This window comes from Phalangium opilio, unplaced genomic scaffold (genome assembly GCF_054372755.1).
Source record: "Phalangium opilio isolate 3A_F unplaced genomic scaffold, DU_Popi_V2 ptg000521l_1, whole genome shotgun sequence".
In the NCBI taxonomy this organism is placed as follows: domain Eukaryota; kingdom Metazoa; phylum Arthropoda; class Arachnida; order Opiliones; family Phalangiidae; genus Phalangium; species Phalangium opilio.
Window position 1 is genome coordinate 589026 of NW_028324240.1, and position 18945 is coordinate 607970.

At 37.3% G+C, this 18945-nt stretch overlaps 1 protein-coding gene across 1 annotated transcript; it reads left to right on the top strand.

Moving 5' to 3' along the window:
• The first annotated feature begins 12630 nt into the window (after window positions 1–12630).
• LOC149589665 (uncharacterized) lies at window positions 12631–17581 on the top strand. Its single transcript, XM_089861834.1, has 9 exons — window positions 12631–12963; window positions 13017–14212; window positions 14266–15119; window positions 15270–15454; window positions 15840–16038; window positions 16849–16930; window positions 16985–17085; window positions 17151–17290; window positions 17390–17581. The coding sequence occupies exons 1-9, from the start codon at window positions 12631–12633 to the stop codon at window positions 17579–17581; spliced, it is 3282 nt and encodes a 1093-aa protein (XP_089717960.1).
• Window positions 17582–18945: the final 1364 nt, after the last annotated feature.

Consider the following 18945-nt stretch of genomic DNA (forward strand, 5'->3'; position numbering starts at 1 on the left):
ATAACCATTGATATGGTGGGATAATTTCAGAACTATGCTAATTAATTAGTTAGCTAATTGAATTTCTAATTAATTAGTATCACTTACTTATTGAAAATGGTTATTGAATTTTAATTACTTTAGTGCTAATTGAGAAGCAATTCTAATTAATTATTATGCATCGGAAAGGTAATTAACTAATTAAAATTTAATTAGATTTAGCATTAACTAATCGGAACTGCCCCATTTTGAAATTGCGACTATTTTTCCTTCTCGAATTAATAGCAGTGCCCATGGATTTACTACTCAGGAGTCCATTATAGGAACTGTGGCAAGAAAATGAAGAAATGAGCCAAATTTTAACATGACGGAAGGCTTGAGGCTTGTCTCAATTTTCGAGAATAATACACGGCTTCCGTACCCGTTTTTCAATGGCATTAAAACCTTAAACTTTGCATTACCAAAATACTAAATCTATGGGCACGTTTAAACTTTTATATTTACTTATGGTTTCTTTTTTACCTTAATTAGACACGTAATTAATTAGAAATTAGTAATTCTAATTAATTAGTTTTATAAATAAATGCCTAATTTCTAATTGAATTTAATTCGTTTCTATGTCTAATTGCTAATTGGCTAATTAATTAGTTCATAAATATTTACCTAATTGTTAATTATAATTCAATTAGCTGTCAGCTAATTAGCACAACTCTGGATAATTTTCGTATAAAATTAGATTTGTGGTCACATCAAACTCCTGAAACGTTTAACAATGTTAATTGCGTTTCGAAATTATAGTGAATTGAACTTTAAAAGTAAAACGTAAGATAGGTAAAGGAATCAAGCAAAGAAACAATGTCCATATCTCAAAAGTGAGAAGGCGCAGTTCTATATTTCAGTGCTTTCAAACCGGTAGTATATATGAATTGGAACTTTGCATTAGAGCTAGAGGTTTTGTGCGGTTAACTGTTTTCGTCGGATATGAATACCTTTTGAACACTTAATAATCCTGTCTACGTTTCCCATTCAGCTTCAGTTAGGGAAATTTTCCGTTAAGGGCCAAGACTACCAAGGTAAAGTTCGAATCTATTTCGAACGATGGCGCTCTAGTAAACGGGCGTTCAGACCTTTCGAGCCACCTTTTGCAGCAGGAGCTATAGGGGAAATATAGAAGCTTTCCTACTACAAACGATCCCAATGCCAGAAGTAAACCTTCTCTTTTCTAGGATATAACGCTATTCAACGCGAATGGCTTTATAAGTGGTGAAGCCTTGTACATACTGAATATTAGTTGAGACAAGAATGAGTCAAAATAAAGTTACCCATTTTAAAGTAGGCGACATGATAACTTGTCGACCGAAATGGATGTTAAAGTGGTTCCATATGCTTTGTATTTTATAGCCTCTTTTAACTGGCATAAGAATGGGGAGTCTTAGAGTCGGGCCCGTTGACAAAAGAACTAGATTTCTTATTTTTGCCGATGATAGTAAAGAGGTATGTGTTATGACAACACTTTGACAATCGCATCATGAAGGGACCTAAAGCTGCTAAGGGGATGTTCACTTTAATTTTGATTTAAATGGAACACCATAAGAAAATGTATTATATTTGGATCACACCAATTTTTTCATTATATACTATTTGGTAATATGGATATCGTATATCAAGTTATGTTAGTGGTTAACCCCTCGCCTGAAAGCTCCAACTACACGCGGCGCCGAAGGCCGTCTTAAAATTTCAAAATAGTAATTGAACTTAGGGAAGGTTCGAGCCCTTTTCAAAAACCAATACAATAGGAAATGAGGGGCGTTTCGCGCGTGTCAACAACGGAGCGACCAGTACTAAGGCGAGTGGTCGAAAAGTTTCCTGAAATCAGAAATTATACCAAAAGATCTGAGAAACCACTAAAAACGGTAGTATGGAATTTGAATAAAGTTCGAAATTCCATAAGCATTAACCATAAATGTCCGACCCCGACTTTCTCACTGCCCTAGCTTTTTTCATGTGTTTTTCTCACCCCTACCCAGAATTTTATTTTTGTAAGCTTTGAAAGCTTGTTTTGGAAGCCAGTATTTAGAGTTTCTGTTTTTGACCTACATATCGGACGTGCAATTGTCCTTATTTTTCTTGATAATTTTGAATATTTAAATCGCTTCGATTTGATTTGAAAATGGGTAGCAATTCCAAACCACATCCGTCTAAAGTGCGCTCTCGTAAAAAAGGTATATAGCATCGAGTGAAGACCAAAATATCTCGTCAATAAATGAGTCGCGTCTAGAAGATTCGGATGTGGCTATATCAGTTGAAGATTTTGGGCAATCAAACTCCGGTTTCTTGTCTTTTCGAGAAAGCCTACCAACTTCTAGCCCTCCAAGTAAACATTCGTCCCCAAAAATTAGCGCTAATATCTCTGCGGAGGATAAAAGAGATAAAGCATCAAGAATACCACCACCACTCGACAATGTGGATTTTTATATAATAGAGGCTGGGTTGATGAAATTCTACCCAATTTGGTATTAGAATATGGACCTCCATGGCTATCTCCACTTTTCATAAACCGCCCAAGGTGCGGGATTTCGGTCCAATGGGACCTCCCTCTTTAGTTTCGGTTGAATGGAATTTCGGTCCAATGGGAGGGAATCATCAGAGACACTTCGCATTACCTAAAGTAAAAGATCTCTAAACCGACCTTTAAAAAATTCTACAGCCGACCATTAACAATCCATCGAGCCGACCATTAACAATCCATCGAGCCGACCACAAACAATCCATAAAGCCGACCACAAACAATCCATAAAGCCGACCATAAACAAATCGTAGAGCCGACCATAAACAAATCGTAGAGCCGACCCCAAACAAGCCATAAATGCGACATATAAGTCACAGATTTATAAATCCAAAATAACAGTCGATAAAGCCGACCGCAATTAGATTAATAATCCGACTATAGCCAGATAACAAAGCCGACTTCTTGTTTGATAATGTAAGAGCTGGACACGCTTACTTTTTAGAGTCGATTAAAGTGCCGGCAAAATTTCTATCCCGACTTCATTATGGAAATCCCGAAAACTTTCCGTGCACGTTTGAAAAGGTTGGAAAACCGCCTTACCGACCCATTTTCGGGTAGGACATTTCGACTGTCAAAAGGAAAGTCTACCGACCATTTTGCGGCAGTATAGGGCAGTGTCGGTTGAATCTCGAGCCGACTCCGTTGGCCCAACGTCGATTTTGCTACTGGGGCACATCCGAGCCAAGACCCGAAGCTCGAAGGTAGAAGGGTGGTTGACATTAGGCATTTTATCAATCAAGTACGAAGTTTGGAGCGTCATAAGTGCCCAAGAAATACGAGCGGTTCATTTAAACTTAGCCACGAAAAAATTCAAGGTTTTTATTCGACGTATACTTTCGAATGCCCTTATTGTCACCAAACTCTGGTCATCACTACCGACCCCGTTCCTCTAGATTTGCAAGATTTCAGGAAAAATTTAACTACTAACGATGCAGTAGTATGGAATACAGTGAGCATCGGAGGAGGACACGCCAGTTTAGATGAACTTTTTTCTGTCATCGGAGTTCCTGTTATGTCCAAGAGAACATTTAGCAAATCGGAAGAAAAACTTGGATAGGTAAGAAATTCCAAAATTAGAGTGGGGGCAAGGTGGTTAGGGAAACGACTCTAGTTGCCCTTTAAAGTGAAATAAATTTCGTGTCATTTAATTACCAATTTTAAACTAAGTTTAATTTCTACTTATTTTAGAAGTGGGAAAACATCTTATACGAAGAGATGATATCTGCAGGAAAAGAAGAAAAAGGATTGGCGGAAGAGGCTGGGGATGTTCACCAGGGCGTTCCGTTTATAACGGTTATAATTGATGGTGGCTGGTCCCACAGGAGTCATGGTCACCGGTATTCGGCAAACTCTAAGGTGGCTATTATCATAGGGAAAAGATGGAAGAAAATTCTCTTCATCGGAGTGAGAAATAAATATTACACCATGTGCGATTTTTATGAGAGGAGGGATCAGGTTCCAAAAGTCCACAAGTGCTTGAAGAACTGGAATGGGCCGTCCGCGAGTATGGAAGCTGCCATTCTTGTAGACGGTTTCAAACATAGTGAAACTGTGCACGGGATCCAATACCGGGAGTTTATTGGTGACGGTGATTTCTCCGTATACAAGAAGATTTTGGAAAGCGTTTCCTAATGACCGCAAGTTTCCAAAATCGAATGTACCCATCACGCGGTGAAAAATTTAACTAAAGAGTTATACAAGCATTCTGCGACATCTGCTGAATTTAAAAGAGTTTTAAATCCGGGCATAAAAAGGCAAATGACCAAAAGAACCAAAGGTGCGATATATCACGCCGCTAAAAACAAAGGCACAGTGCAGGATTGAGTCACAGATTTAAAGAACATTCCAAAACACGTTTTTGGAAATCATGCACATTGCAGAACGTATTTTTGCAAAAGAATCCAGCGAATTGACAAATCTCATTCCATTCCCAGAGATTTGTTCTTCAAAATTATGTCCACCATAAATAATTTAGCCGCAAAAGCTCATCGCTTGATAAAAAATGACACAAGTAACGCGGCGAAAAATTACATATCTCTAGTAGCTAAATTCACTGGCGGAAAGCAAATAAATCGTGGCAAAAAAGCTTCTTTTCAGCGAAGGTGTTATGCGGCGGTTACTTGAATTTTTTTATTTCTTTTCAATCGGCAAAACGGAATATGAATTTTTGCGGCGAGAAACGTCAACAGAATCCGTTGTAACATCGGACGCTACTATTTGCCAATGGTTAATCTATTGCCGTGAGATATGCTTCGTCGCTTTAGATAAAATGATGGTGGAGGAATACCAAATTGGGGGTGAGGGTTTAGTGGTAGAGATAGACGAAACCAAAATTGGCAAAATGAAGTAATGTTGACTGACAATGGATAGATGGGATGATAGAGCTTCAAACTGGAAGCGAACGCCGTGGAGGAAGGTTCCGCATCGAATTATGTCCGGATAATCGCCGCGATAGTACTACATTATTGACTATGTCAGGGGTAAATAACGAAAGGAGTTAGAGACGCTAGCTACCGTAGTGTAGAATACAGTGGGACTTTCAAACGTAGACACAGAAAAGAGAAAACTCCTCGGTCGCACCGCCTATAATTCAAAATAAGTATGATATTTTCCGACCAATAGCGTGGCAGCAAAGTTTCGAAAGTCATGATGGGATTTCGATTTCCTCCTGTCTGCTAGTGTTCGTCTGCTTACGACTGAGTGACAATTAGGCTTAGAGTAAAGTTTATTCATTAAGGTGCACTTGAATTAGAAACATGCAACTTTAAAGTCGGTAAATTCCTTATCCGATAATGAAATAGAATTAAATGTCGTTTTTGCATCCTTCAATACAGTTTTAGTTGTTTTAACTTCTTTAGTCACAGATACAGTCGATGATCCTGATCCCACAGTTCCCACTGGCACTGACTCGGAAAAATCACTAAGCCTTGGCTCACTGGGCCGACTCTGTAACCGCACACTTACGGCAAAACAAGTTTGAACACATTTTGGGGATTTACCCGGCTTCAAATTGCAAATTGTTGACTTATCTTTCTTCTTTGAATAGCTATTTACTCGTGATTGAATATAATAATTATATTGGGTTGATTTATGAGACGACTTCACAACATCGACACCCGCCATTTTACTTTACCCAGAATACCTTGCGGCGCGAGATTTTAAGGCAAAACTTTTAAGGTTCTGGTATTATTTACAATACAGTTCCAAAGATGGCACTACGTTAGTTACAAATTCTATGACGTTTCAAGGTCCCACTGTATTCTGCACTACGGAAGCTATCGTCTCTAACTCCTTTCGTTATTTACCCCTGACTATGTGGGGTGGCATAGCGGCTAGCGCTTTCGCCTCGCAGCAAGAGGATCCCGGGTTCGATCCCGAACTGTGGCACCGGGTGAAAATCTGGGAACAAATCCTTCTGCGTAAAGTTTGCAAGTTCTCTCCCCGCTTGTTAAAAGGAGTTTTCCTCCGCGGTGTAACCCGGTTTCTCCTTTCCATCAAAACTTGCAGAGGTTAACGGTAATAGTTAGTATAGGGCGCTGTAGGTTAGCTGTGGCTTAGGGGCTAGCCACCACCCCTCTATGCATTGTAAAGGGACCCACCTGTAAATAAGCCACAGGCTTAGTAATGTGGAAATCACTTCATAGACAAAAGCTTAGATTATTATTATTATAGATTATTATTATTATAAAAAATCACGTTAGACCCGGTACCACTATCATGACCGACTGCTGGAAAGGATACTTCAACCTTAACAATCACGGTTTCAACCATCTGACGGTAAACCTGAAGAGGCTTTCGTCGACCCTGTAACATGGGCTAACACTAAGACCATCGAATCTTAATGGCGCCCATTGAAAAGAAGTATTTGCACAAGGAGGTGTTCAAACCAAGGACTTGGACATGCACCTAAGTTGTAATTAACTTTCGGTCCACTCCAGACCGTTAAAGCCTCGATTTCGAGGCAGCAGGATTTACCTGCTCCAAGCTTGGGATTCTGAGCTCGGTGCCGTGGAGATGATTTGGCTTTGTAAATATATATCCATTTTAGTCTAGCTAAGTTAAGATCAAAACACATTTTGAAATTCAAAAATTAACCAAAATTATCGTAATATTGAGTTAAAATTGTCTTTACACTCTGCCTCGAATTATCAAAACATATTCCCCACATTTTCATTTTATTCGATGGAAAACAGACGAAATTAACTTTGTTAACGTTATCTCCACACCCCTTAACACCCCCAGCCTAATGGGTCCGCGGCACAACAAAGATTCATCGACAGGTCAGACAACGGGGTGAAATACGAATATCTATAGATAGACCTACATCTTTTCAAGCTCAGAGGCTCACTATTATTTTTGAAACGAACTGCATCGCTTGTCTGTTTATTTTAGAAAAAAGTTTTCGCTAAAACATAAAAATGGGTAATAGCAAAGGAGCTCTGCGAAATAAGAAGGCTAAAACTAAACACGCTAAAACGCATAGAAAACTTTTCACCGAGAGAAAACAATTAGAACTCGATGAACCGCTTGACCCCCAACTTTCTAGTATAAACAAAATCATTTCCCCAATAAATTTCGTGTCCACATCGACACAGACATGTTACAACTGTTGCAAAACGATTTCTGATTGCGTGTCGTGTTCAGTGATTAGTGATGATTTAGATAATTCAGGCGCCATCTGCTCCGTCGGTCAAAATTCATCAAGAATTCATAGCACCCCAAAATCATCAGCGAAAAGCTTGGCGAGGAGGAGAATCGAAATTTCATCGTAAGTAATTAAAATAAATTTAAATGTAGGCAAGGCTTGTAAAACTAATTAAATCTTTTAGACCGGAAAATAATGATCTCGACAACTACCAGTTAGTCATTGGTAGCCCTTGCAAAGACAATGAAAAGTCAATTATGAAGGGATATAGAATAGTTGAAGTAGATTATTTTTTAAATTGGTGTCTCAAGCTAAATTTCGATCCTCGGTTGAATACTCTGGGTATTTTGATTTAGTAGAAGAAAAGAGACGTGACATTCAATGCACATTCGTGTTCGAATGCCGAACTTGTAACAAACGATTTTTGAAAACATCCGAATCGCCGAATGAAAAAACAATATCCACCCGAAAGAAAACTGACATAAATTCAAAAGCAGTGTGGGCCACTCTTTCAGTTAGTAACGGATACTTCCAACTTGACGAATGGTTTGGAATAATGGACATTCCATCCATGACTTGGAATAAGTTTTGTGGTCAAGAACGCTTCCTCGAAAAGGTACTAATTCTTACTCCACGCATTGGTTAATTTTAAATTGAAAAATCATTCGTATAATTGCCAAGTATTGGGAAGAATCTTTACTTCGTTCCATGACCGAAGCTGGGAACGACGAAAGGGAACTAGCTCTTGCCAAAAACCACGTAGACGATGATGGTGTTCCATGTATAACCAGGGGTAAATAACGAAAGGAGTTAGAGACGCTAGCTACCGTAGTGTAGAATACAGTGGGACTTTCAAACGTAGACACAGAAAAGAGAAAACTCCTCGGTCGCACCGCTTATAATTCAAAATAAGTATGATATTTTCCAACCAATAGCGTGGCAGCAAAGTTTCGAAGGTCATGATGGGATTTCGATTTCCTCCTGTCTGCTAGTGTTCGTCTGCTTACGACTGAGTGACAATTAGGCTTAGAGTAAAGTTTATTCATAAAGGTGCACTTGAATTAGAAACATGCAACTTTAAAGTCGGTAAATTCCTTATCCGATAATGAAATAGATTTAAATGTCGTTTTTGCATCCTTCAATACAGTTTTTAGTTGTTTTAACTTCTTTAGTCACAGATACAGTCGATGATCCTGATCCCACAGTTTCCACTGGCACTGACTCGGAAAAATCACTAAGCCTTGGCTCACTGGGCCGACTCTGTATCCGCACACTTACGGCAAAACAAGTTTGAACACATTTTGGGGATTTACCCGGCTTCAAATTGCAAATTGTTGACTTATCTTTCTTCTTTGAATAGCTATTTACTCGTGATTGAATATAATAGTTATATTGGGTTGATTTATGAGACGACTTCACAACATCGACACCCGCCATTTTACTTTACCAGAATACCTTGCGGCGCGAGATTTTAAGGCAAAACTTTTAAGGTTCTGGTCTTATTTACAATAAAGTTCCAAAGATGGCACTACGTTAGTTACAAATTCTATGACGTTTCAAGGTCCCACTGTATTCTGCACAACGGAAGCTAGCGTCTCTAACTCCTTTCGTTATTTACCCCTGGTATAACGGTTTATCTTGATGGTGGTTGGTGCAAAAGAAGTTACGGTCATAACTACAACGCCGCGTCTGGCGTGGTAATAATTAAAATACTACAATTAAGAGTAATGCTCAGTAATTTAATCATTTATAAATTTGAAAGGCTTGTATTAATGGACGAGCGACGAAAAAGCTTCTGTTTCTAGGCGTACGTAATAAATATTGCTATGCCTGAGCGTTATCTGCCAACAGAAATGAGACGCCTAAAGAACACCTTTGCTATCGAGACTAATTTCAATTTTTTTCCTACAGTTTTCCTGGACTGTTTAAATTCTCAATTTTTTCCTACCGCTTGAGTGGATGGTTGCGAGTCTTCTCCTCTTTTCTAACCACGCTATTTTGCGGCCCGAAAACGGGTCCAAATGTCAAATCCAAACAGCCTGTAGATTGTGAATCTTTACTTTGGAATCGAAGCTGCCCCTCACGTAAGTAGTTACAGCCAAGGCCTAACACTACTCTTTGTTCTCGTGTAACTTGTCAAGCAAATTTTAATCTAAACTTATTTTTTGTATTTAATCAGTCAATCAATTTTCCAACGCGATACAAGCGCGGTTTTAACTGGCCAGGTCATTTTTACTCGATTTAAACTTTTTGCATGGTCAGTAATCCCTCAATCGTAATTCTTACTTTCAATCTCGCGACACTTTTCATTTTTGTTATTAATTAAATAATTCAATTTAGATTACAAAATAAACTCCCGTGAATAATGGAAAGTCAACGTGATAAATTAGCGGAGACACTTTTCCTTTTTGACAATAATGACGAAAAAGGGGCGAGGCATATGGGAATGTCTAATGAAGACTTTCATAAATTGATCGAACCTGAAAAAAATAAAGAAGGCGACTCCGGAATTTTTGACGAACTAGAAAAATAATCTTCCAAAAGCAGTCGCTCGTCGTCCTCTCATCAAGACGAAGGGACTTCCAGTAAGTAAACAAAGCCTTTGGTTTATTCGGATGAAGATGATGATACTAAACCCCAATCAATGCCTAACCCAAACTCAAGGTCTGCGAAAATATCTATAAGAGTTACTATCTCCGGCTATTTAAAATTTTTCAACCCATTTCTATTATTTCAGCTCTTCTACCAGCGAGGAATGTAAAAAACCGAAATGTAATTGTGAAAATGTATATTAATGTATAGTACACCTTGTTAGTAATTTTTGATATTTTGTAAATAAGTGCTTTGTTTTTAATTTTGTGTATTTTTAATTGTTTGATTTAAGTTTTGTGTGAATATTTTTGTATTTTGATAAGAGATTTTCCCTAGAAGCGAAAAATAAGCCTTGTATAGAAATGTGGAAATTTACCGTGAACGGTTTTAAAAAGAGATAGGTTGGTAGATGTTTTTGGAAAACAAATTTTTCGCAATACGTCACCAAAAACCCTCCACAAAGAAACTGGTAAAAAGGGGAAAAGGGTCCCAAACGAGGGGAACCAAAGAAATATTTGTTAAAAAAGAGACAGAATTCTCTAAGACTTGAAATGAGAAGGAGCAAAGCGCGCTCACTGCTCCAAAGTAGAAATACTTTAGAAAAGCTATAAGCTTCGCGGTTAGAATTATTTTGCTGATTATATTAGAAAAGCTAAAAGTAGCTTCAGAGGATAATTTAGTTAACTGAAAATAAAGTTTGTTTTTGTTTTATTATTTTAAAACTAAATCGTCATTAATTCTATTAAATCGTTCCTACTACGTGAGGAAAACGTACCTGTCCCGCTAAAAACAATTGAAAAGAAACTACTGCGGTGTTTCAGTCCGCCACGGTAGTATAAGTTAAAGCTTATTTGCTCTCCCAAAGCTATTCCGGACCTTAAAATCTACATTATTTTGGTGCCGAAACCCGGGATTAAATCGCGATAGGACTTTAAATAGGATTAAATTAGAAACAGTGAAAATGGCTTGGAAAAACAAAGATCAACGCTACGTGGTGGTGTCACGCGTGCGTGTAATATCCTGAAGGATGAATTAGAAAAGGCTACGGTAATTAACGAGCAAGCCTTAAGTGACGCTATCGCGCAACTGGACGCAAATGAGCCAAAACTAGAGAATATGGACAATCAAATTCTGAGGCTGATCCAAGATGAGGATCAACTAGACCATGAGCTAGCAGTAAATGAAAAATACAGCGAAAGATTGGTCCATTGGCGAGCACGAGCCAAGAAATACCTCGAGGAGAAGCAAGGCCCAGCGGATAGCGGACGACTTCGGACAGTAGAAAGTTCCTCAAGTATCGAGGCAGAGTCAGCACGATCGTCGAGAAACGGCCAAGAACCAGGGACGACGTTGCGACTACCCAAGCTAGAAATAAAGAAATTCGACGGAAACGTGGACAAGTGGCAAGCTTTTTGGACACAATTCGAGGGAGCGATCCACAACAACCCACAACTAAATGTTTAATTTTAATAAGTTTAATTAGTTGAAATCATAACTAAAAGGGGCCGCTGAGGCGGAAATAGATGGACTAAGCTTAAACGAACAAAATTACCTGGGAGCAATTGAAATATTAACTAACCGTTTTGGCGGGAAAGAGACTCAAGCTAGTGATAGGTTGAACGCGTTTTTAAAGATGAGCCCAATTCAAAAGTCTACGGACGTAGCGGGCCTTAAAAATCTCTTAGTCACTTGCGAGATAGAAGTTACAAACTTGAAGTCTCAAGGTCAATGGACCGATAGTTATGGCGAGTTATTCGCTCGCATTGTTGGAGGCTTGTTTCCTTTAGATCTTTTAGAAAATTATACAAGACATAAAGAAGAAAAGGATCTATGGAAAATAGATGAAGTAATTAAATTCTTAAGTACTGAGATTAAATGTCGAGAAAGAGCCTTAGCCGTTCATAGGAGCGGCCTCCAACAAAGCGTTAAAACTAATGTTAACATTGAAAAGCCCATAAGTAGAAGTGTACAACAAAATGTTAAAAATTACACTAGTAAGCCATTTTCGGCTGCGGCTTTAAATACGGGTGTGCATGATAGGGTTGGCTCAGGTTATCAAAGAAAATGTGAATTTTGTGAAAATTCGGATCACTTTTATTATGAATGTAAAGAGATTCCAATCACAGAAAGAAGGGCAATCGCTCGACAAAAGAAGCTTTGCTTTTTATGTCTAAAACCAGGCCACAACTCGTTTCAATGTAGGGGTAGGGTGCAAGGTTGTAGAAAATGCCATAAGAGGCTTCACCAGAGTTTATGTGATCTGGGAGATGATAAACAGGTTTCCAATACTAATTCCATGCCCATAAGCAACGGTCAGAACCATGCGCGTTCTGATAATCAAATTGTAGGTCAAACTGAAGTCAGGGATTCGGCTACCCTAGCTACTGGCTCTGCGGAGTCTAGTGTGGTTCTTCTACAAACGGCCCGAGCCTTTATCAATGATAAGTCTGGGAACAATGTTAGTGTTAGATGTGTCTTAGACGGCGCAAGCCACAGAAGTTTCATAAAAGAGGAAATATCTCGGAATTTACAGTTGGAAGTAGTGGGGACGGAAAGAAGGACCCTTTTCCCATTTGAAAGTACAGTGCCAATACAATCTACGCGCAGAAAGGTGAAAGTAGAATTGAAAAACATCAAAACAGGTGAAATGGTCGAAATAATAGCTCTAGAAACTCCTTCTATTAACGGGGCCGTCTTCGCGGTACCCGGGGAAAAGGTTAGAGAGGAAATGAAAACAGAAATTTAGAATTGACAGACTTATTTAGTCAAGATAATGAAGGAACCCACACCCCTATAGAGGTTTTGATAGGTGCTGATTTTTTTCTGGAGAGTAGTTAATGGGGAAATGGAACGCCTATCTCCCGATTTAATGGCAATGAATACTGTTTTGGGATGGACTGTACAGGGTAGATCAGAAGGGGAAGGGGGCAATACAGGGGTAAATACTATCGCTGTGATACACGTGGCCGTCCCCTCGGAAGAAACTTTAGTGTCCGAACAATTGAAAGATTTCTGGAATTTAGAATCACTTGGTATCCATGATAGTAAACAAACAAAAGTAAATGAACACGAAGCTTCTTTAGAAACCTTTGAGAAAAACATTGATTTTAAGGAAGGTCGATACCAAGTGACGCTACCCTGGAAACCTAATCAAGATATGATGGGAGACAACTATGAGGTGGCAAAGAGAAGGACCATTAATTTGGTTAAAAAATTAGAGATGAATCCCAGGTATTAGAGGAATATGACAAAATAATTGAGGAACAATTGAGAACTGGAATAATAGAAAGGGTAGAAAACGTTGAAAGTTCTACTGGACCTAACCCTTGCTATTACATCCCTCACCGGGGGGTCATTAGAGAAATTAGAGAAACAACTAAACTTAGAATTGTCAATGATGCCTCCTCACATGCTAGAGACTCACCCTCTCTAAATGATTGTATGGATTCAGGCCCTAATTTGCTACCTGAATTGTTCAAAATTTTGGTTAGATTTAGACTACATAAGGTCGCAGTTATTGGGGACGTGGAGAAAGCTTTCCACCAAATTTCTATTGTAGAAAGTGATAGGGACGCCCTACGGTTTTTCTGTGTAAAAGGAATAAAAGGCAAGGAAAGAAATGAGATGGTAGTTTACAGGTTTACTAGAATCCCTTTTGGTTCTACAGCGAGTCCTTTCTTATTGGCTGCAATAATTAAACACCATGCCAAGAAATATTCAGTGTCGCACCCCCTAGCCTATGGCGTGCTGAAAAGAGATTTGTATGTGGATGATTTAGTCACGGGAGGTCAAAGGGTAGAAGATGTTGATCAGCTAATCCAACAGGCGACACAAATTTTAGGTGAGGCTGGGATGAACCTTCGAAAGTTTCATAGCAATTCAAAAGAAATAGGAGCAAAATGGGGAGAGAAAAGCGAAGGGTCGGTAAAACCCAACCATACGAAAGTTCTAGGCTTAAGTTGGGATGAAGAAAAAGATACATTTAGTTATGATGTTAGTGAACTTTTGGAATTCCTATTGACACGAACGAATACAAAAAGATGGGTATTGAAGGCAGTAGCACGGATATTTGACCCCCTTGGGCTTTTAGCCCCGTTCTTGATAGGCGCGAAACTACTGTTCCAAGAGATGTGGAGAAAAGGGTTGTCCTGGGATGAACCCCTCGAAAACGAGTTAGCACAAAAATTTGAAGCATGGTGCTCTGAGCTCCCCCTCCTACCTAAGATAGAAATTCCCAGGTGTTATTTTGTGAATGCCCCCTATGAAGGAGAATGTGTAGTAGAACTTCATGGATTTGTGGATGCAAGTAACAAGGCCTACGCGGCTGTTGTTTATCTAAGAAGCCTTTATCCCAATTCAGAGAGTCATACTACAATGGTCGCTTGTAAAACTCGAGTATCGCCTATAGAAAAACTTTCTTTACCGAGGTTAGAATTAATGGGAGGTGTTTTGGGAGCAAGACTTATGAAAAACGTCATAGAAACTTTAGATATTGTCCCAAGGTCCATTACATGTGGACCGATTCCACCATTGTCCTACACTGGATCCGAGATAATTCGTCAAGGTGGAAGCCTTTTGTATCGAACAGGGATAAAGAAATTCAGGGATTGGTTGACCCATCTTGTTGGGGTCACGTAGCTGGGAAGGAAAATCTCGCTGATTTGCCTTCTCGCGGCACGACACTAGAGGAATTAGGAAAGTCCCAGCTTTGGCTTCAGGGACCGGTTTGGTTGTCAGAAGGTGATAAACCCGAAGTAGAATTGGAAATAGTTGATGAAGAAATTCCCGAAATAGTTGTAGAAAAGAAAGCAAAGCCCGAAGCTAATTTAGCTATTGTAATGAAAACTAGCGTACCTATTTTGTCCCTTGAAAAATATAGTTCAGCTGGTTTAGCTTTTAGAGTGACCGCCTGGGTTAGAAGGTATATCCTTAATTTGAAACGAGTTTCTAAAAATGAGGAAAAAGTTATTGGTCCATTGACCACTGATGAATTAAACCTAGCGGAAAAATATTGGATACGATTAGCTCAGGAAGAAAGCTACCCTGAGGAAATAAATTGCTTGTCTTCTGGTATTGGAATTTCTAAAAACTCAAAAATTGTAACTTTAAGTCCTATAATGGACAAAGAGGGTTTGTTGCGAGTAGGCGGACGTTTAGACGCCGCAAATATATCCTATCAGGAAAAACACCCCTGGAGTTTAAGTCATAAAAACAAATTAACGGAATTAATGATTGAAGATTGTCACGTAAAATTAAAACATGCTGGGATAGATGATGTGCTAATGGAATTAAGAGAAAAGTTTTGGATCAATAAAATTAGGAGGTTAATTAAAAGTAAAATTCATAAATGCCCAAAATGTAAAAGATTTAGAGCTAAAGCGCCACTTCCGTCTGCAAGGATTAATCCTTCACCACCATTCACAGCCACTGGCATAGATTTCGCTGGCCCTTTGTTTACAAAAAATGGCAATAAATGATATATAGCGCTTTACACGTGCGCTGTTACTCGTGCCTTGCACTTGGAATTGGTTTCGGACCTTAGCACAGATAAATTTTTGTTGTCATTTAGGAGATTTATTGCCAGACGCGGTATAGTCCACGTTATTTACAGCGATAACGCAAAGACTTTTAAAAAGGCAGAAGTGGATTTAAATGAATTAGTTAAAAGTGTAAGACATTCAGATGTTTAGGAATATTTTGGGTCTCTAAGAATTGAATGGCGCTACATTGCTGATAGGGCCAGTTGGTGGGGAGGATTCTGGGAAAGAATGATCAAAAGTGTCAAATCCTAAATACGCAAAACTCTTGGCAAAGCCAGGCTTTCCTTTGAGGAACTAGAAACTTTGTTAATCGAAATAGAGGCTACAATTAATTCGAGGCCTATCAGCTATGTATACGATGGTAAAGGAGAGCCAACGCCTCTAAGTCCGGCGCATTTTTTGATTGGACGACGCTTAACGTCATTGCCATCTCAAACTTTTTCTAGTAACGAAAACATGACCGCTACTAAAGAAGAGTTAACCAAGAGATTAAAATATCGCCAAACCCTCTTAGATAGATTTTTGGTTTCAATGGAAACATAATTATTTATTAGAACTACGCTCTGCCCACCATAGGCCGGCTTGTACTCCTAATGACAGCCCAAAAATAGAAGACGTAGTTCTCATTGAGGACAGTAAACTTCCCCGTTTAATGTGGAAGTTAGCCGTAGTGGAAGAAACTATGGTTGGAAGAGATGGGGTTGTACGTTCCTGTATGGTTCGTTTACCTAATGGAAATCGGATAAGGCGTCCGATTCAATTGTTGTACCCCCTTGAAATATAAAAAAAAGAAATGTTGAACCCTGTTCAAGGTGGGGAGAGTGTAAAAAACCGAAATGTAATTGTGAAAATGTATATTAATGTATAGTACACCTTGTTAGTAATTTTTGATATTTTGTAAATAAGTGCTTTGTTTTTAATTTTGTGTATTCTTAATTGTTTGATGTAAGTTTTGTGTGAATATTTTTGTATTTTGATAAGAGATTTTCCCTAGAAGCGAAAAATAAGCCTTGTATAGAAATGTTGAAATTTACCGTGAAGGGTTTTAAAAAGATATAGGTTGGTAGATGTTTTTGGAAAACAAATTTTTCCCAATACGTCACCAAAAACCCTCCACAAAGAAACTGGTAAAAAGGGGAAAAGGGTCCCAAACGAGGGGAACCAAAGAAATATTTGTTAAAAAAGAGACAGAATTCTCTAAGACTTGAAATGAGAAGGAGCAAAGCGCGCTCACTGCTCCAAAGTAGAAATACTTTAGAAAAGCTATAAGCTTCGCGGTTAGAATTATTCTGCTGATTATATTAGAAAAGCTAAAAGTAGCTTCAGAGGATAATTTAGTTAACTGAAAATAAAGTTTGTTTTTGTTTTATTATTTTAAAACTAAATCGTCATTAATTCTATTAAATCGTTCCTACTACGCGAGGAAAACGTACCTGTCCCGCTAAAAACAATTGAAAAGAAACTACTGCGGTGTTTCAGTCCGCCACTGTAGTATAAGTTAAAGCTTATTTGCTCTCCCAAAGCTATTCCGGACCTTAAAATCTACAAGGAAGAACAGCAAACACCTAAAAACAAGAAACAATTATCGAAAGAGAAAGAAAAAAAGTAATAATTCAATTATTGTACAAATATTTATTTTTAATTTTAGTTTTCCTTCAGTTTTAGGCCAACTAAAAGGAACCGGTACACGAGGGACGAAGATAACCTTTTAATCAATTTATTAATGGAAAAATATAATCAGGGAATTGACAAGGTGTTCGGTCAGTAGTTTTTTCAATCTCAGTCAAATGGATCTTAGTGTTCATTTTTCGCCTTTTAAAATTAGGACCGAGCGTTTATAAGATGATCAAAAGAGAAAATCATTTCAAATATAGGTCAGAATTATCTTTGATGACAAGAGCAAATAATCAGGTGAAAGGTCAAATCTTGGAAAGGATAGGAAAAATTATAAGTGACCAACCTCTCGTATGTGGTGTTTCTTTTATATCCTTTAAGAAATTTTGAGGCGCAACCTTTCTAAATTTAATACAACGTCCAAAATTTCCTTTAAAATATAAAATTTAGGTATTGCCGACTTATTTCAAATTAAAAACAAGAACTCCGGCAAAGCGCTTAACCCTGACGCAGACCTTCAACCAAAAAAGAGAGCTTCAAGCAGCCCAAGAGCTTCAACCAGCTGAAGACCTTAACCCTGACAAGGAGCTTAAAGCAGCCCGAGAGAGTAACACTGAACAAGACAAGAATAAAAGCGAATGAGTAAATGTAGGCCAATATTTGAAGCCTAGTATTACGTATTAATTACGGTGATGTAAAAGAATTTGTATGTCGTAATGAGTGCAATTGAATTTTAAAAACTATTTTCATGTTAAAAATTACAAAACAAATACATTTAATAATAAAGGAAATTTAAAACAAGTTTCATATTGGGAAAAAATTAATAGTTAGAAACCCTTGAATTTTTTTTATTATTAAAATATTAATTTTAGTAATATTCTGAAAAAGTTACATATTCTCAAAAAGCGAAACATTTTGATAAAAAAGGTAAACATCTTTAAAAAAGTTAGATATTTTGAAAAAAAAGTTTAATATACATAGATTTAAAATAAAAATATTATTAGTTTCAATAATGTTAAAGTTTGATATTTTTTGAAAAAAATCATATATTTAAAATAAATTTTTGATATTTCGAAAAAAAAGGTTTGATACTTAAAACCATTTTCATATTCTAAAAAACAAGTTTGATACTCCAAAATTTTTTTGATATTTAAGAAAAATGTTTAATACACATTGATTTAAGATAATAGTATTATTAATTTCAATAATGTTAAAGTTATGTAAAAAAGTTTTATATTTTGAAAAAAAACTAGTTTGATATATTTAAAAAAATAGTTTGTTATTTTTAAAATAGTTTCATATTTAAGAAAAATATTGATATTTTGATATTTTTAATAACAGTTTTGATATTTAAAAAAAATCTTTAAGATACATCGATTTAAAATTAAAGTATTATTAATTTCAATAATGTTAAGTGTTATCTCAAAACTATTTTTCACAAAGACATTAAGAATTATCAAATTTTATTTCAAACAAAAAAGTACAAAAATATGCATCAAAAAACATTACGCGAAGTGCGTTCTTTGAATGGTTCTAAAATTTTCATTTAAAATTTCATTTCAAGTTCCTATTTTCATATTGTTTGTCATACGGCGTAGTTCCTTTAAAGAATCCTAAGATATTGTAATTAATGTCAAAAAAAAATTTAAAATAAAATATCTTATATTTTTGTTTATTAATTGCCAAAACGGAAGTTTTATTAATGAAAAAACCCAAGTTTCCATTGCAACTTTTTTGTTTTTTCGCGGTTTTTATTTCATAATAATTTTAGTCCTGAAAAAGAAATCCTACGGATTGCAAAGTTAAAGATACGTTTCGCTTAATTTTTCCAGCCTCCATCGTCGTAGCCGAGGGTTTTAGTTACTTTAATTAGAGGATTAATAGGATAGTATTTTACTGAATGGGCTTCCGCCTAACTCTTATATTGTTTAAGAAATTAATCTTTCAAAGTGAAATAAGTTTTTGAATAGCCAAGCTTATTCCAGTAGCTTGGGGGTCGATTAGAA

What these genes read in the sequence shown, in the direction of transcription:
- LOC149589665 (XM_089861834.1), top strand. Translation starts at nt 12,631, where the DNA reads ATGGAACGCCTATCTCCCGATTTAATGGCAATGAATACTGTTTTGGGA. An exon ending in TAAATGAATTAGTTAAAAGT is followed by an intron (nt 15,455 to 15,839) that starts GTAAGACATTCA and finishes AAACCCTCTTAG; the next exon opens with ATAGATTTTTGGTTTCAATG. An exon ending in GGGAATTGACAAGGTGTTCG is followed by an intron (nt 17,086 to 17,150) that starts GTCAGTAGTTTT and finishes TTTTAAAATTAG; the next exon opens with GACCGAGCGTTTATAAGATG.